The sequence below is a fragment of the Mastigoproctus giganteus genome, chromosome 7 (genome assembly GCF_048544385.1).
Source record: "Mastigoproctus giganteus isolate SK-2022 chromosome 7, ASM4854438v1, whole genome shotgun sequence".
In the NCBI taxonomy this organism is placed as follows: domain Eukaryota; kingdom Metazoa; phylum Arthropoda; class Arachnida; order Uropygi; family Thelyphonidae; genus Mastigoproctus; species Mastigoproctus giganteus.
Window position 1 is genome coordinate 4,257,941 of NC_143581.1, and position 19,420 is coordinate 4,277,360.

Here is a 19,420-nt window from a genome sequence, read left to right on the forward strand (position 1 = left end):
ATACTCATCAGAGTCATTAGGCCTATAGCACACCCCTACTCTCAATTTTGATCTCCCAATGTTTATGTCACACCAAACTGACTCAACACTGCACTGTCCAGCGATGTCGACTGGCTTCACTTCCTTGGTTTTTATGTGTTTCTTAACTAATAGCATAACCCCTCCCCCCTTCCTATCCTGTCTATCCTTTCTGTAGACGTTGTACTTCCCAAATTGCAGTTCTGCATCCCTTATATCTGTGTGACACCACGTCTCTGATATCCCAACAATATCTGCCTTCGATGTTTTGAGCAACACCTTTTACCTAGGAAACTAAGCTTGTTTGGGAAACTAAAGACTGTCCAAAGGAACAAATAGTAAATGTAAATAAATTTTCTTGATACATGCAAGTTGAAAAAAGTGCAGTGTTTTTGTTCTTACTTCAAGATTAGCTTTTGACTAAATAAGTATTATTAAGGTGTTGAATAAGGGATTGAATCTCACACCTGCGAAATATACAGCACTACTTTCACAGACAGTGGTGCACCAACTGTCTGTGAACGTAGTGCCTTGAAAATAATGAACCTGGATCAACCAAGTTGATCCAGGTTGATTATTTTTAAGGTGAACCTCACAGGTGCCAAACTAACACATAGGATTAATGAGTTTCTGTCGATGTATAGTATTGATAGAAGTGTTTCGACAGTTTTAAATAGAAAACACATGAAAGTAATAACCAGTATTAACCTCAAAGGTGTAATTTGAAAGTGGCTTGAAGAATAGCATTTAACTGGGAAGGATGTACATAGAATTCAGCTGGTAAGAATGTATTAGGAATACCATTCTACATTCTAAAAGTTCATCAGTATCTGAACTTTGACTTTTTGCTCTAACTCTGAATACAGTTTTTCCAAGCACCATTACACTATCTTCTGCTGTGTACTTACTATGTACCACAAAGTCAAAGGTAAATAAAAGTTTGTTTTATGTTATTTCTGTGTTTCTAATACATATAAGACTAACTGTTTAAGTTGTCAATTATGTGGAATAAAAATGGTCTTGGAAAAAGTTTTCAGTTTAATGGACATTTGGCAATAATAGAGACCTTTATCCTGTTATGCCATATAATCAAGGATTTGTCATATATATTTAGAGCCATATAAAATCACACTTTTAGTTTGTTTTGTTCTTGTGGGAGTTTCTGTTTCAAGGGCTACTTTGGCAATATTTCATATATCAGTGTGTTTGAGATTACAAGTTTTGACTGTATTAGCAATCAGAAGCAGTCATAACTTTTGCTAAAGAATGTTTATACCATTACTGAAAACAATTGTCACAATAAAATTGGACAATCTATGGCATTCTTGATTCGCAGACTCTTGGAGGACTTTGACTCTGTTAGAGGGAATGGGGAAAATGTAGGAACTGTGCAACATGAGACTTGGATAGACCTGTGATGCAAAACTCAAGAGAACAATGGTGCTAAGAACACATAATATTCCTTTATAATATTCCTATAATACACAATATTCCTATAATAACTTAATAATAATGACTTAATAGTTAGATGGTTTATTTAAAATTTCTGTATTTCTGCTTTATCACTTATTTGTCTTTATTTAATAGGCTATCCAGAACAGACCAGCTGTGCCTCAGTCTCCTTCCCAGTTCAGAGTAATACCCCAAATCTCAGGTAGTGCCTTGGCTTCCCAGTTGACTCAAGCTCCACAGGGTGTCATTACTCAGCAGCGGCTTCTCACTGTAAGTTGCGTGATATTTTGCACACTTTAAAACAACAATCTATTGTAGTATTAGTAGTGCCATATGGTGCAAAGAACTAAGCTTCTACAGCATTAGCCAGAAAACACTACCCACTTCATCACTTCATCTGTACATCCTCTTTACAATTTGAATAATCTTTCCTTAAATTGATTCAAACTACCCACTTCCAAAACACCAGATGAAAGTTTGATTCAATAGCTACTCTCTGGCTGAAAGCAAATTGCCACACTATGCTGTAACTATCCTTTTTCTGTTAAATTTATGTTTACTTACGTGTATTATCCAAGAAAGTGCAAGGATGCCATTTAGTTTACTCAATCCATTTAAAGCCTTAAATACTTCAGTCTGGTCTTATCACAGGTGCCTGGTTTCCAAGCACTGCAAGTTGCAGTGCTTGGAAACCAGGCACCTGTGAGAAGCACTGCAATTTGCAGAAACAAAGTCTTTTTTTAGTAAGAGTACCCATTTGTGTTCTTGACTAATCTGATTGCTCCACTCTGCACCTGTTCCAACTGGTTCACATCTCTCTTAAAATGAGGCTTCTGGACCTCAGGATGCAGCCTAATAGTCCTTATACAACTCCTTGTCCCTGCTAGCAAAATTCTTATATATCATTGACAGAACTCCAGGGCTGTCCTAGTAACTTATATTCTCCTCTCAGAGAATGACATGTTGGACTGTACAATTACCCTTAATTCTTTTTTTAATGTAGTATAACCTGATTCGTATGTTCTACGATTATTGCTACCTGTATGCAGCACCTTTCATTTATTGATGTTCAACTTCAGTTGCCACTTCTCAGCCCATCTGCCTAATGTTTATAAGTTTTTTTACAGTAGTATTCCTTGACTCCCGACATTAACCAACCTTTGGTCCTTGAGGCTATTGCAGACATTCTCTCAGACAAGCTGTTCTTGCTGCCTGGGAGTCTAAAATGGTGATTGAACTGATATTCGGGTGACACTCAAGTCAAGTGGACCCAATTTCGGCAAAGTCCGGTCTGTGACAGCCACATCCTCTGCTTGCACCTTCACGATGGTGGGACTGTTAGTAATCCTGAGTATAACCCCCATGCACAAGCACACTGTGGGTGACCACCCAGCTATGAACCAACGTAAGCATGGGTCGAGGTGTGGTGCCCACACGACATGGAGGAATGCCGTCCCTCTGTGTTATCACAATACTAGGTGGTAGATGATGCTCATCAACCGGTGCAGAACCACCACTTTGCTTTTTTTTTTATGAAAACCCCAAAAACGAAAGGTATCAAAACCTATAGTACTTAGTACCGTGCATTGGTTGAAGGAGAAGTATGGGGGGGGGGATGCCGGAAACTTTGCCCTAGAGGCTAAACATGGGTTTCACCACTTCAAGCCTCCAATAAGCAAAGTGGTGGTATTTCATCGGTTGATGAAACTCATCTACCACCTACAAACTTTTATTGGAGGCTTGAAGTGGTGGAATCCATGTTTATTCTCCAGAGTTCAGTTCCATTCAACCCTCCCCCATCTTTTCCATCTTGCTGTGTGATTGATGTCTTTTGAGGTTATGATGAACACCATGGCAAGATCCAAACTTCCTTACATTCTGAGGGTAGAGCTCTGAAACAATGTTCACAGCCCATCCGCTAGGAAGCTTCCAGATCAGCTAGTCTTGATGCCTCTACTCTGCCAGATAGGGACTGGAGGGAGTCTGAGTAGTGTGTATGTATGCGCGGGTTTTGTCGAGGCCACGTTATGTCAAGGATCTGGGTATATTCTTACCATGTGTATACCATATCCAAAAATTTCTTTACTTCATACAGAATGTCCCCCCCTCACACACACACACACACACACACACACACACACACACACACACACACACACACACACACACACACACACACACACACACACACACACACACACACACACACACACACACACACATTTTTTCTTACTATTGAATACACCATAAATAGTCAAAGTAATAGAGCAAACTTATCTACTAAAAGGTCTAATCCTCCCAAATGCTTCCTAGTTCATTTCAAAAATATACATGGTCTCAGTTCTAATCTCAGTGATGTCCATTTCCACTTACAGTTACATCCTTACAGTCTGTCAAACTCCATGTACTTTTTTTTGACAGAATCTCAATTATCAGTTGATTCAACCACTGCTCATCTCAGTTGCCCAAATTATTCTCTGTATGATTCCTTTCACCTCAGGGGTGTGCTTGTGCATATGTCTATTCTGATATTCCCTGTCAGAGACTTGGTAATTTGGAATCTCCTCTTTTCGATCTTCTCTGGCTTAAAATGTCTATACCTCATTCTGCCAAATTCATCTGTTGTCTCTACCATTCTCCCAATTCCACTAAAATTTTGAGGTAATTTTCCCCACCTCTGTCAAAACCAGATTCTTTTGTCGCTTCAGCTAAGAATAAAGCTGATCTGCTAGCATCCCATTTTTCTTCTAACTCTTGCATTGATGATCTTAGTAAAGCACCTCCCCCCATTCCTACCACGCTCCATTCAGTGCCTCTTGTGGTCCTCTGTCAGAAAGATTTTGACGAATCTTGATGGTAAGAAAGCTCCAGCTCCTGATGGTATTTCTTCACTTGATCTCGAAACCTGAGTTCCTGAATTTACTCCTGTTCTTTGCCTAGTTTTTTTTTTTTTTTTTTTTTCAGTTTCTTATTCCAAAGGTATTTTTCCTTCTGCTTGAAAATTTGTTCATATCCAGCCAGTTCCTACAAAATGTGACAAGTCCCTCCCATCCAATTATCGTCTCATTGCATTACTTCTACTCTTTCTAAATTAATGGGGAGATCAATTAACCACCAACTCTTAAACTAGAAAAGTTTTGTCTGATCAATGATCGCCAGTATGGATTCTGTCAGTATCGATCAACTGGTGATATTCTGACTTGTGTACCCGTTTATGGAAAAGTTCGGCGAAATGCAAGCAGATGCTCTTGACATCCCAAAGGCTTTCAATCGTGTTTGGCATAAAGGTCTTCTAAACAAACTTCCATCTTATGGTTTGCCAACTGTTTTTAGTAATTGTTTATCCAGTTTTTTCTCTGACTGCTCACTGAGGGTGATGGTAGATGCTCTGTCTTCTAACTTCTCCACTAATGCTGGTGTCCCACAAGGTTCAGTTCTTTCCCCCACTCTTTTCCTCTTGTATATTAATGACCTTGTTCCATTGACTGCAAATCCTGTCCATAGTTTTGCTGATGATAGCACGTTGTATTCCACTTTCCATTTTCAGAAACCTTGTACTGCTCAATCAGCTTCAACTTCTCGAATATCCGCTGCCATTTCCTTAAAAGGCCGATCTTCAGGTAATTCTCCAGTGGGCAAATACAGTTGATTTCAATCCTTTTAAAACTCAGTCTGGTCTTATATCTCGCAAAAAGGATTCTTCTTCTGCTCCTATGCTATCTTTTGGTGACACTCTGATTTCTAGGCAAGATGGTATATCTCTTTTGTGGATTACTAATATCTCATGGCTTCTAATATCCCATTGCACAAGCACATTACAAATATTGCTTGCTCTGCTTCTAAAAAATTTGGTTTTCTCTTTCGCTCTTGCCTTTACTTTTTTTCCAAACAGTTGTTCACTCTGTACAAATCACAAATCCACCCTATCATGGAATATTGTTCCCACATGTGCGGCAGTGTCCCCCAAAACCTCTCTCAAGCTTCTAGGTTCCATTCAGAAGAGGGCAGTTAGGTTAATTAATGACTCATCTCTAACAGAGTCTCTCCACTCGCTGTCTCATAGACGTACTGTTTGCGGCATGCCTCTTCTATAGATACTTCCATGGGCACTGTTCTTCTGAATTGGCTTCTATAATTCCCGCTCTCTTTCAAAACAGTCCAAACACGTGCCACCACCAACCAACATCCATTTACTGTCCAACTTCAAACTCACAGAATCAACTTTTCATCTTCCTCGTTTATTCATTCAACTACCGTTTTCTGGAAAAACCTTCCTTCATCCGTATTTCCTGAAAATTACAATCTGCAGAAGTTCAAATGCAATGTCAACAAATACCTTCTTTCGTCTTCTCAACCTCCAACCCAAGCACGGTACTAAATACTATAGGTTCTAATACCTCTCGTGTTTGGAGTTTAAATAAAAAAAAAAAAAAAATTAGAACCTATAGTACTTAGCAGGGTGCATGTGTTAGAGGTTGAGAAGATATTTGTTGACATTAGGCTTGAACATCTGTAGACTGTAATTTTCTGGAAATACATACGAAGGAAGGTTGTTCCAGAAAATAGCAGTTGAATGAATAAACAAGGAAGGTGAACAGTTGGTTCTATGAGTTTGGAGTTGGACAGTAAATAGGTGTTGGCTGGTGGCGGCACATGTTCAGACTGTTTTGAAAGAGAGAGCGGGGATTATTGAAGCCAGTTCAGAACAGTGCCCATGGAAGTATCTGTAGAAAAGGCATGCAGCAGAAACAGTATGTCTATGAGACAGAGAATGGAGAGACCGTTAGAGATGAGTCATTAATTAACCTACTGCCCTCTTCTGAATGGAACCTAGAAGCTTGAGAGAGGTTTTGGGGGACACTGCCGCACATGTGGGAACAATATTCCATGGTGGGGCGGATTTGTGATTTGTACAGAGTGGACAACTGTTTGGAAAAAAAATAAAGGCGAGAGCGAAAGAGAAAACCAAATTTTTTAGTTTACTAATCCAACTCATTAATACATGAGTTGGAAGGAAAATGGGATGCTAGCAGGTCAGCTTTATCCTTGGCAGAAGTGACAACAGAACCCTCTGGTTTGGACAGAGGTGGGAGCAGAGATGGGCAATAGCTTTGGCAAGAGACCAGAATTCTCGGCTACCATTAGGGCAAGAAGCAAGTTTTCTACTCTTAGCCTGTTCAAACTCTAGTTTGGACTAATTAATAACTGCTTTACAATTGTTGCGAGCTTTGGTTTAGGCAGAAAATAAAACTGTAGAATTAGAAACAAGCCAATTATAATATGCAACTTCTCTTGAACAGCCTTAGCACATTTATTGGAAAACCAAGTTTTAGATAAAGGACGAGATTGTAAAGTGGAGTGTGGGATAAAGGATTCCATTTCCTGCAAGAATAATTTCACTGACACGATCCAAGCAGACGTTGACATCAGAAGTTTTGAAACAGTAATCCGACCAAGGAAAAGAAGAAAAGAAATCTCGCAGGTCATCCCATTTTGCATTCTTGTAATGCCAAACAACACAAGGTTGGTAATAGCCATGAGATAAAGGTTCCATAGGAGAAGAGACAATCATCAAGTTGTGGTCTGAAGTGCCTAAAGAACCTCTCACTTTTACCGTGTACTTAGAAGGGTTGTTTGTGAGAAAAAGATCAAGCGTGTTGGCTGTATGATTAGGATTGTCTGGAATTCTTGTAGGTAAATGAACAATCTGTGCAAGGTCATTAGTAATTGCAAAAGCCTCAGCATCTCGACCAGCTGGAGTTGTGAACATTAAAATCACCAAGGAAAATTACCTCACTGTTAGGAAAGTTGGACTGGAGAAAGCAAGATGCAAAGAGAGGAAGTCAAAAAGCTCCAAGTGATTAGTGGAGTTGGGAGAACAGTAGAGACAACAGATGAATTTGACACAATGAGGTAGAGAGATTTTAAGCCAGAGAAGATCAAAGAGAGGAGATTCCAAATTGCCAAGTCTCTGACAGGGAATATCAGAACGGACATATGCACAAGTACCACCTTTGAAGCGAAACGAATCATACAGCGAATAATTTGGGCATCTGGGATGAGCATTAGTTGAATCAACCAATAACTGAGATTCTGTTAGAAAAAGTACATGGGGTTTGGCAGACTGCAAGTGGAAATGGACATCGTTGAGATTAGAATTGAGACAACATATACATGTATTTGTGAAATGAACTAGGAAGTCTTTGGGAAGTTTATATCTTTTTGCAGATAAGCTTGCTCTATTAGTTTGACCATTCATGGTGTATTCAATAGTAAGAAAAAGTGGGTGGGACATGCTGTATGAAGTAATGAAATTTTTGGATATGGCATACATATGTTAGGAATATACCGAGATCCTTGACATAACGTGGACTCGACAATGCTCCCCGCATACACGCTACTCGGACTCCCTCCCATCACTATCTGGCAGAGTAGAGGTAGCAAGATTATACCCAAGCTGATCTGGAAGTCTCCTAGAGAGTTACCAATAGGTTCAGTTCGGTGTACTATTTTTATGTTAGACCACACTTGGAATACTGTGTTCAAGTATGGAGACCGCACCTAAAGAAAGACATCGAGCTTCTTGAAATGGTGCAAAGAAGGGTAACTCGCCTGGGGAGATCGGCAAAAGGGCGTCCTTATGACGGAAGACTTCGAATATGTGGGTTGCAGAGTTTGGAAACTAGACACCTTAGAGGAGATTTGATTGAGGTGTTTAAGGTTCTGAGAGGCATCAGTAAAATGAATGAGGACAAAATTTTCAAGATTATAAATGATGCTAGAACTAGGGGACATAAATTCAAGTTATGGGGGGAAATGTTTAGATTGGACTGCAGGAAGTTTTATTTTAGCCAGCGAGTTATAAATTGCTGGAATAAGTTGCCTTCATAGGTGGTAGAGGCCGACAGTTTGGGGAAATTCAAAGGTCATCTGGATAGTACTCTCGGGTAAGGGAAGCGCATAGGATGATAGGTTTAATTTCCTTTTTTTTTTTTTTTTATTAATTATTATTATTTAGTTATCTTTTTTTTTTTTTTTTTTTGTTTTTATCATTGTTTTGTTCGGATTTTTATTATTTTTTTTGGCTGGTGCAGCATAAGCCATAGGCTTTCTTGCACCATGCGGCCGTTACTAATACTAATAATACTAACTAGCAACCGGCCTGCGAACAGTTTTAGAGCTGTACCCTCGAAATGTAAGGAATATTGGATCTCGCCACGATGTTCATCATAACCTCAAAAGTCATCAATCATACTGCATGATGGAAGAGATAGGGAAGGGTTAACTGGAACTTAGCTCTAGAGGCTAAACATGGGTTCCACCACTTCAAGCCTCCAATAAGCAAAGTGGTGGTATTGCACCGGTTGATGAGAGTCATCTACCACCTAGTACTGCCTGGTAACATAGGGTGCATTCCTCCATGTGGTGTGGGCACCACACCTCGACCCCTGCTTATGTTGGTTCACACCTGGGTGGTCACCCACCATCGTGAAGGTGCAAGCAGAGGATTTGGCTGTCACAGACCATCCAGACTTTGCTGAAATTGGGTCCATTTGACTTGAGTGTTACCCGAATATCAGTTCCAGCAGCGTTTTAGACTCCCAGATAGCAAGTACAGCTTGTCTGGCATATCTGAGGGAATGTCTGTGACAACTTCAAGGACCAATACCTCATGTTTGGGAGTTTTATTAAAAAAAAAAAAAAAAAAAAAAAAAAAAACCTTATAAAAAAAATGCTAATATTTTAATTTGTAGTAATAAATTAATTAACTGTATCTGTTTGCATGCATATACACATGCGAAGCGTATGTGGTTGCTTTTATGTTATTATTCTTTTATTACTTTTTTATATTATTCTTCTTCATATTGTTGCTTTTAAAACAGTAAGAAGCAACTGAAAATTAGTATTGATATTTTAAATCTATGTGGTATGGAAAATAGAAATTGCTATTAAAAAGTTAAGAGTATATTAATCTTCGTATTATTCCATCCCAGAAAAAATTTCCGCTTAATACTTTTTTAAAAGTTATAAAAAAAAATTTAAAACAACCATGTATAAATCTAGTCAGCCAAATATGTCCGACAGCATCATATTTATATTATACAATCCATGTTAATGCCAAACCTGTGTTATAATTGGCAAAACAGTGAACCCCCCCCCCCCTTTAAAAGCTCCTGTGGACAGAGGCTTGGGTTGTGTCCAGAAATATTAGAAATCACATCAAATGAACAACTTCTCTGAAATGACACTCTCTAATATAGATGTAGACACTTTATATGGTTTCGTTTTTATTAGCATTAGCATTAGTAGAGGCATTTGATGCAAGAAAGCAAGCTTATGCAGCATCAGCCAAAAAAAAAAAAAAAACCCACTTCCACTTCACCCCTCTGTTCGTTCCAAATACCTGTCCAGCTGAGCCTTAAACTTATTTAGGCTATCAACCTCCACCACAAGGGATGGAAGTCTGTTCCACCAACCAACCACCCGCTGGCTAAAGGCAAATTTCCTCACGTCTATCCTACATCTGTCTTTCCTCAATTTGAATTTATGCCCTCTCAGGTGATTTTTCTGAGCTAGAGGAAGAATCCCATCAGCATTGAGCATGCTTAAACCATTCAAGGCTTTATACACCTCTATCAGATCACCTCGCTGGTGCCTAGTCTCCAGACACTGTAATTTGCAAAACTTAAGCCTTTCTTCGTAAGAGCACCCCTTTGTTCCATTCACTAATCTTGTTGCCCTTCTCTGTACTCGTTCCAGCAGCTCTACATCCTTCTTGAAATGAGGCCTCCAGACCTGTATACAGTACTCTAGCTGTGGCCTGACCATTGCCTTATACAATGGAATAATCACCTCCTTATCCCTGCTGGAAAAATTCCTGTATATCATTGACAATACTCCATGAGCTACTCTTGCAGCCCGTCTGCACTGCTCAGAGAACTTCATATCTGCCTGCACAACCACCCCCAAGTCCCTTTCAAATTTTAATTTTTTTAATTCTTATATTTTAATCCTCCCTAGACTGGACAATTTTCAAAGAGTAATTGACACGCATACACCTTTTCCTTTGCAAAATGACATTTGGAATGAAAATAAGCGAGTGTCAGGATAATTAATAATAATAATAAAATTCTTTAATAAATTAACTAGTATACAATTTTGATTCCCTGCACAGATAACTGAGGAATCTTACAAAACATTCACTATACAAGTGACCAATCACAAAAATACAAAGTTCAGCTACAAATTAACCATAATATAAAATGACATCGGCATACTAGGACCGCAACTTGCAAACCTCTCCTTTACATACAGTTAGATAGCCCAAGATGTCATCTCGATGTGACTTGTCAATTGACCATAGGTCCAAGTCAATGTTCAGCAAGTTGAGTGTCCATAGTCACATTTGGGAAGTGTCTATTGAAACTCTGTAGCCTTGAGCACAAAGAGTGGGTACTGAGAAGGTGTCTTCCTGGGCAAACGCCAACCAACCATCTTCCAGATGTTCATACGAGCATGCTTAGATGAACACAGATGAAGGAACGTCTTTAATTTCCGCACATGGGCTCTGTGGACTGCAGGCATGTATTGCAGGTTGGAGCATAGTACAGATTTGGATGTCAGGTAGATCTGGTAAGCTACCCATTAGCCCACTTCAGCACCCAGAATTCTAGACCCCGTAGTTTCCTGAGGCTGGTGGGAGGTGCAGCCGACAAAACTTTCACGGCATAGGAGATCACGCTACTGAAGTATGTTTCAAGGTATTTCCTGATTATTTATTTATTGTGAGTTTGGCATAGATCTATTTTCATTCTCCAGAAGCTCGCAAGGCTCGAGGTATTTCCTGATTATTTATTTATTGTGAGTTTGGCATAAATTTATTTTCATTCTCCAGAAGCTCGCAAGGCTTTGGCATGCTGGGCTTGGATTTGTTGTTTAAAGGTGAGATTTGCATCTAGGAAACTTGACACTGTTTGTGGGAGTCAGCACTTTTTCTGCTAATTCCAGAAGTAAGGTATCAGTGGATGTCATGCGACTTGGAGAAAAGATGCAATAGCTAGACTTCTGGGGATTAACTGAAAGACCAAAAAATTTGGCATATTGGCAGAAAGTATTATGGACACCAATGGAGTTGGTGAAGGGGAGAAATCGACCTTGGAAGTGGACTGTTTGGAAGTAACACCTGATGATGGTGGTCATCCAACTCTCCAGCAAAACCACAAGGAGAGGCAGAACCGATAATCTCTCGTTGAAGAACTGGACTAGTAGTAGCAGAGACAATTGTAGAATCTGGAATAAGATGAATAGGATCTGAACTGTGTGGTACTGTGCTCAAGGTAGTGGAAAATGAAAAAAAAAATATTTGGAGGTAATTGCACAGTCAGATATGAAGCTCTCTGAGCAATGCAGACATGCTGCCTGAACAGCTCATGGGGTTTTGTCAATGATATACAAGAATTTTGCTAGAAGAGATAAGGAGGTGATTATCCCATTGTATAAAGTGATGGTCAGGCCTCATTTTAGGAAGGATGTAGAGCTGACGAAATGAGTACAGAGAAGGGCAACGAGATTGGTGAGAGGTAGAATAGAAAAGGATGTTCTTACTAAGAACGGCTTCTGCAGATTGTAGTGTCTATAAACCAGGTACTACTGAGGTGATCTGTTTCGGGTGTTTAAGGCTTTGAATGGATTGAGCTGGCTCAGTGCTGATGAGATTCTTCCTCTTACTCAGACTGCACACATGAAGGGGCATAAATTCAGATTGTGTTTTTGTGGAATAGATGTGCGAAGTTTGGCTTCAGTCGGCATGTGGTTGATCGTTGGAACAAACTGCCATCTGTTTTTTGGAATTGGATAATTTGAATAAATTCAAGGAACAACTAAACAAACTATTGGAGGGGATGGGCAGGTGATGTATGGTTTTTTTTTTTTTTTTTTAGCTGATACTGTATAAGCTTGATTTCTTGCATTATTTATGTCCAGTAATACTAAAATATATATTTAATTTGTCAGCAGTGGGCCAATGTTTGTTCATCCTTTAAATAAATAAATTTTCTGTATATACTCTGGGATGACCACTGACCACTTGATTTAAGGAGTTCACAAAGCAGAGAGAATACAAGAAACAGCACTGTATTTATCAGTCATGGGCTTGAATCCCGGTCAATCAAAGCATGCGTACTTGTGCACCCTAGCACCTGACCACTTGGCTACGGCATTCCTCATTTTTTCTTCTAGTATATTAGCTTAAAAGAAGAATTCTTTGCTAATTTTATTTGCATTCTTTGTCAAGGACTTCTCATAACTTTATTTCTTTTCTTGGTGCTTCAGTTGTGTTATAGATCACCCAACTTTTCATCTTAAATGATGCGTATATGTAAAACGTTCTTCGAAACTAGTTCTAGAAGCTGTATCCTTACTTCTACAATAATTTGTAGTTATTGTTTAGCTGCAGTATTTATCCATGTATATTTATCATCTTGGCTTCTGTAATATTTACTATTTTTATTTAAGCTTCTAACATTGATGGCTTCTATTGTGTTGGTTGTTCCAATAAATTTTTATTACCATATCCTGTTTCCCAGGCAGACAAGGTTGGGACTTTGTTAGCTTGGGTGGTGGTGGTGTTGTAGCCAATATGTGTGATTGATTATTTTGCTTAACATACATTCGTTTTGAAAAGATTTCAGCCTCTAATTTGCCCACTTTGTTTGACTGAGTCCTAGGCAAACCATATGCACTCATTCAATAGTCATATAGATGGTTCTCTGTTAACAGGTTGCATGATGAGAAGTTGCAGAGTGAAGCTCTGCAAGACTAGTTGGTTCCCCATAAGCTTATTTGTTGAGAACCTCCTACTGGTTAGATAGTCTTTGACCTTTTTAATCTGAGTAGTGTGTACATTAAGTAAATATAGTATCAGCAATAATAATAATAAAGATGTAAAAATGTTTTTTGTAAACATTTATTGTATCATTTCTCTTATTGCATCATTAATTTATGGAAAAATTGATTGTAATTTATGAACTGCTTTTCAGAAACATATTGCAGAGTGCTTTTATACTCACTGAATCCATGCATATATCTCCAATAACTGAGAACAGCATATAGTTTAGTTTATGTATGCCTGTGTTATCTAGACTGCTGTGGCCGAGTGGTCAGGCACGAGAGTGCATAATTACTTGTGCTTTGAGCGACTGTAGTTGAAGTCGTGTGACTGCTAAATACGGTGTTTCCTTTTTATCTCAATCTTGTGAACTACTCTGACCATGTGGTCATCACAATATAAACAGAAAATTTATTTATTTGGGCTAACTGTGGTCCCATGATAACATGTGTGGACACAAATTTGGACATTGCAGGATCAAACCATATGCTGCCACAAAAAAGTACACAGCCCATTGTTTGCTGCTGTGCTGTTATGTCAGCTGCAATAAAACAGTTACAGTAAAGTTGTGAACTCTTCTGGTCTCATCTGTCCATAGAATAAACAAACGTTTATTTATAAGTCAAAATATGTTAAAAGAAATGTTGGAGGTGCCCAAATTTCCCGTGTCAGAAGGAATTTCAGCAATTAACTTAGTGATGATGCCTGTTGGTTCTTTATTTAAGTGTAGATTGTTCACACATTCTTGCTCAGTGCAATATCTCCCCCCCCCCCCAATGGAAAAAAAATCAGGAGATATAATATTTGGTGATACTGCTGGTCAGTCTCTTAAAAATCACACACCCTTCAAACACAAATTTCACTGTTTGCAGTGCCATGCATATGTTTGTGTGCAGCTGCAGTGTCTTGTTGGACATACCCTTTCTGACATTGAGCATCATCCAGAATCCAGATATCACTGGATTTTGACTGTTCCTGTAAAGAAAATAGGACTGATGACTGGAAAAACACAAATCTGTGCACCTTATACCAATTTTCATGGAAGGAATGCAGTGGTGCCTTATGTATTATGTGTGGTTTTTGGTTGCCCAAATTCTTGTTTTGCTTGTGAAAAATGTGCACCTGAAATTTCCATTTTCACTGCTCTACGCTCATCTGTTGTTAATACTTCGATCTGTATGTCAGTAAATTATGTTGTTCCAGACAATATAAACTTACTTGCGAGATATATATATTTGCCAACTTTAAAACCCTGTATATGTAAATCAGTAAATTCTTGTATTTGTTTGCTTTAGTTGCAGATTTTTATTTTATGAATTTCTTGTTTCAGCCTCGACTGCCTGTAGTAAGTCAAGCAAAGAATATTCTAATAGCATCAGGTACAACTTCAGTTGTTACAACCCCAAAGTCAACTGGTTCAACAGTTATGGCAGCACTTGCAACTGCATCTCCTGTTGCTGTAATGCCAGCCAAAATGTCTTCATCTAAAACTGCTTTAACTCCTGTTTGCAGTTCCAAAGATAGGGAAAAGCGAAATTTTTCTTCGTTAAGGTATCTTTTCTAATATTGAATTTCGATTATTTCTTGTATAAAAAGTGCTTGTTAGTTCTCTTTTCACAAACAGCACAGTTGATTGAACAAATGATTACTCATGAACTAAAATCTTTTAACATCTTAAAATTTTGAAACTAGTTTAAAAAAAAACAGTAAAAAATGTGTTACTTTATTTTTTGAAAAGTTAATTGCCGCAGTTATTTGTGTACCCACCTACATTGGAAAGAAGCTGAAAAGTTGCATCTTAAATATGAATTGCTAATTAATGATTATTTACAAAGAATGTGTTTTTTGATAAAGAAATGGTAGTAAAACAGGTCCCCCCCCCCTTTGTAACTAAGGTGCGAACTATACTCTTCAGGTTGCTACACCATCCTCTTCTCAATACTAGACAGAGTTACTGAGGATAACACCTTCAGTTGTTGTACCCAGTACAAATTTCCAAACAGTATCTTATGTATAATAAAAATCCCTTTAGGCAACTTGATTGGGCAAACAAGAGTGTAGCATCATTATGAATGATTTTAATTTCCCTCTTATAGACTGGAAATCATGGACATGCAAGATAGTAGCAGGAGTAGTTTCTTGGGCCATATTGGTGACTGCTATTTATATCAACACATTAGAAAAAGGACAAGAGGGCCAAATATCTTTTACCTAGTTCTAAGGATCCAAGCTGTATCAAAAATATAATAGTTCAAGAATTTACAGCACGAAGTCAACATAATATCATAAAATGTGTATTATCCAAAGATATTTCATTTTTCTGGAGAAGGGGGGAATCAAGGCTTTAACTGCAGAAAAGGGATTATGGTTGGGATCAGGTATTTCTTGTCTAATGACATCAGACACATGTGGAGCACCATACCTCCATGGAGTGGGCTGGGCAGGTTTTGGCCTGGCTAAAGTGGTACACACTTTGAGCTGTTTGGGGCTACCACCCCTGACCAGTTTTCCTGGATTGCGGTTTGAAAATTAAGGTGAAATTGAGGTCAACTCTGTGTCTCTTATGCAGAGTTATCTGGCCCACTGCATTCCAGTTCAACCTCCTCTGTCACAGCTGTTGGTTTGCCTGCATGTGTTCTTCCTTCGCGACATTGGTCTTGTGGTGTTTGTCTTAATTCCTTCACCACAAAATCTGGTCTTGGGGTCCACTTTTGTTGGACCCATCCATCTGAGGCTAATCGTCAGATTGTCCGTAATCTGGTGTAAAGGTTTTGTCTTGCTCAAGCTGAACTTTCTTCAAGCAAGCAATTCTTCCAACATCAATCAGGCTTTTCTTTACTGCACTATTAAAGCACCCATCAACCTTTGTTGATGGGTGCTTCTTGTCCTTCTTACACCTCCCCTCCCTCTGTCCCTGAGGCTTGTGGCTCGTCAATTCTTGTCTTCTTTTCCAATGCCTAGTCTTCCTTCCTCAACTATTGAATTGTTTTCACTTGGCCCCTCTCTCTCTCTTCCTCCCCCAAATTGATGGCAGTTGTGATACCTTGCCATCTATTTCTGTTTCACCTAAGGAGTCTATTTTTCCGGATATACAGGTTGCTGCAAAATCTTCTCTCAAGGTACTCAATTTCTTGATCTCAGTAATGAAATCAAGAAATTTATTCAATTCCTTTAGAGTCAGGTTCTATTGATCTCTTTCCTACAGTCTCTAATTCTGATTAATTTGGGATCTCTTCTCAGTCAATTGAGTTTAAAAAAGGTCTCCTTGATGACATAGTTTTGTCACTGTCTGAAACTCCTGTCTCTTCTCATGATCAGCATATCCTTAAGAGTTTGTCTGATGCTATTAATTGCTGTCTGTGTTTTGCTGAGCTGGACCACTTCATCAAAACTATGCTCTTCTGTCAGAACAAGTCTGTACGTTATCCTGGTGATAATCAAGAAGATTCTCCGTAAGCAGGAATTTGCCAAGATCCAGTCCCTCTGTGCCAAGAACTGCAAGAGGTGTTTCCCATGCCATTTGGACTTTCCGTCTTCCCTGGCCACCGATGACATCTGTGCTTTTTGGACTTCAGTTTTTTGTACCCCCAGTTGCTGATTCTGCAGGTGCTAATCTCCAATCCTCCCTCTATCAGCCGATCTCTCCGGCTGCCATGCCGTCCGTTTCTGCCAGCACCATCCCTGATGTCATTCCAGCTTGTTGGCATCAGTTTGCCAGTTAAGTTTTGATTGATCTTTTCCATATTTTCTTGTGGTCTGAATCTCTTCCATATTCCCTTCTGTCTGCTTATGCTATTCTGATTCCTAAAAAGAATAATCCTTCGTCACCTGGCGACTTCCACCCTATTACTTTTTTTTTTTTTTTTTTTTTTTTTTTCAGTTCTCCTTCGCATCTATCATAAGGTCGGGTTTGGCATATTCAAACTGTTGTCCATTTTGATCACCAGCGGAGGTGATCAAAATGGACAACCAGCCAGCCGACAGTTGTGCTGAAAATGTCTTTCTTTTATCCACCTTTTTGTCAGAGTCTCATTCCAAGATGGAATTGCTCCATTTGGCATCTGTTGACTTGCAAAAGGCCTTCGATCAGATTTCCTTTTCTGCTGTCATTAGGGCTTTAACTCGTAAAGGCTTTCCTTGCTCATTTAAAAAAAAAATCTTGTTTATACTCTGGCACGACCACTAGGTCAGTGGAGTTTACAATAAATCAATCAATACAAATGTTGATCATATTTAAAATTCACTGGCTTAACTCCCAGTCCACTCAAAGAAGGTGTGCTACTGCACTCACGCTCCTAACCACTTGGCTGCGACTGCACTTTTACAGTCTAGATGCTTCACCAATCTCAGGGTGTTCGCCAGGGTGATCCACTCTCTCCGTTTCTTGTCAATGCTTCATGGATGTTTTGCTTCAGTCGCTTCCATCTTATATTGACTTTGATCTTCAAGATTTAAAAATTAATACTATGGCTTTTTCTGATGATTTGTTCCTAATTGCCTCTACTCCAATATGTCTGGATCATCTTCTGAAAATCTCTAATCAGTTCTAATCACGTGGTCCTGCTATAAATCGATCTAAGTCACGGACTCATTCGTTGGTTTCATCTGGTAGAGTAAAGGTTGAGAATAAGGCTCTCTCTCTCTCTCTCTCTTTCTTTCTCTCTCTCTCTCTCTTTCTCTCTCTCTCTCTCTCTCTCTCTCTCTCTCTCTCTCTCTCTCTCTCTCTCTCTCTCTGGTGATATTTCATCTATGTGGTATCTTGGTATAGAATTTTCTTCTGAGGGTCGTAAGTCCACTTCTTTTGATCTTCGCGTCTACTTGGGTCGTCTTTGCAAAGCTCCGTTGAAACCTCAGCAACATCTTTTTATTCTGAAATCATTTCTCTTCCTTTATCTGTACCATCATTTTGTTTTAGGAAGGAGTTCTGGGGTGCTCAATCATCTAGACCTCCAAGTTAAGGCTGCTATTTGCTCATGGCTGCAGCTGCCTAAAGGTGTCCCTACATTCTTCCATGCTGATGGCCGCGGAATTCCTTCACTCCATTGGTCAGTTCTCCTTTTCGAAAGCAAGCATCTTCTAGGTCTCCAACACTCATCTTTGCCCATCATTCAAGCTCCCCTCGGTAGGTGCCTCCGTAGCCAGGTGGGAAGGAGCAGCAGTGCATAGCACACGCTTCTTGATTAGACCGGGGTTCAAGCCCGTCACCACCAAATACAGAGGATGCGGAAAGGTCAGGGGATGACCACCGCATATCCCGGAGCAATATGGCCTTAGTTCTACTCTACTCATAGCTAATGCTCTTAAGACCCAAATAACAAACAACAAACTCCCCTCGGTATTCCTGCCCTTAAAAAATATATTTGACAAACTTCTCTGCTCATAGGTAAGAGTCAGTCTTAAGAGTCAGTGGTGTTCTATCCTACATAGCCCTTAAGATTGTCAGGCCTTCTCTGGTTCACATTCTGTCCGTTCTCAACATCGTTGGATCAGTGATGGTACTCGTCTCGATGCCCTTCCTATGCTTGCCCATACTTCTTGTAGTCAGGCTACTTTGAAGAACTGCTGGGCAGGCTGCAGTTCATGTGAGTCCCTAGCCCATATCTCTCAGCATTGCCACAGAACACACGGCACCCGTATTTGCTGACATGATGCTATCATCAACATTGTTGTAAATCGACTGACAGAGAAAGACTGGACAGTTCTTGTGGAGCCCCACTACCATACCTCTGATGGTTTATGGAAGCCTGACATCAGCTGTCATCGTGATTACTCTGTTTTCATTCTGGATTTCCAACCTCAAGCAGCTAATCAGTCAAGAATTTTGTCTTCCGTGGAGCGTGAAGTCTTAATTCTACCTCCCTTTGACTTTGGGAATTGCTGCTTCCAATCTGAAGATGGAATGTCCTCTCTGTCCATGCTCTGCATTGTACTCATTTGTGCTGGTGAATGCACCAGACTAGGACTGCAGTTGTTGCAGACCTAAACCTCATGACTTCATCATGAGGTTTTGATCTGCAGTCCTTTTGGTTTGCTAGCAAAATTCCTATATATCATTGACAAGAC

General features: G+C 39.5%; 1 protein-coding gene across 1 annotated transcript in view; it reads left to right on the plus strand.

The window, feature by feature from the left end:
* The window catches only part of LOC150082442 (transcription initiation factor TFIID subunit 4B-like), a 341,032-nt gene that overhangs the window by 245,700 nt on the left and 75,912 nt on the right, over positions 1 to 19,420 (plus strand). Inside the window, exons 10-11 of the mRNA XM_090377748.1 lie at positions 1,606 to 1,740; positions 14,688 to 14,908. Coding sequence (XP_090233874.1) covers positions 1,606 to 1,740; positions 14,688 to 14,908 — 356 coding nt within the window. The remainder of the gene's footprint in view (positions 1 to 1,605; positions 1,741 to 14,687; positions 14,909 to 19,420) is intronic.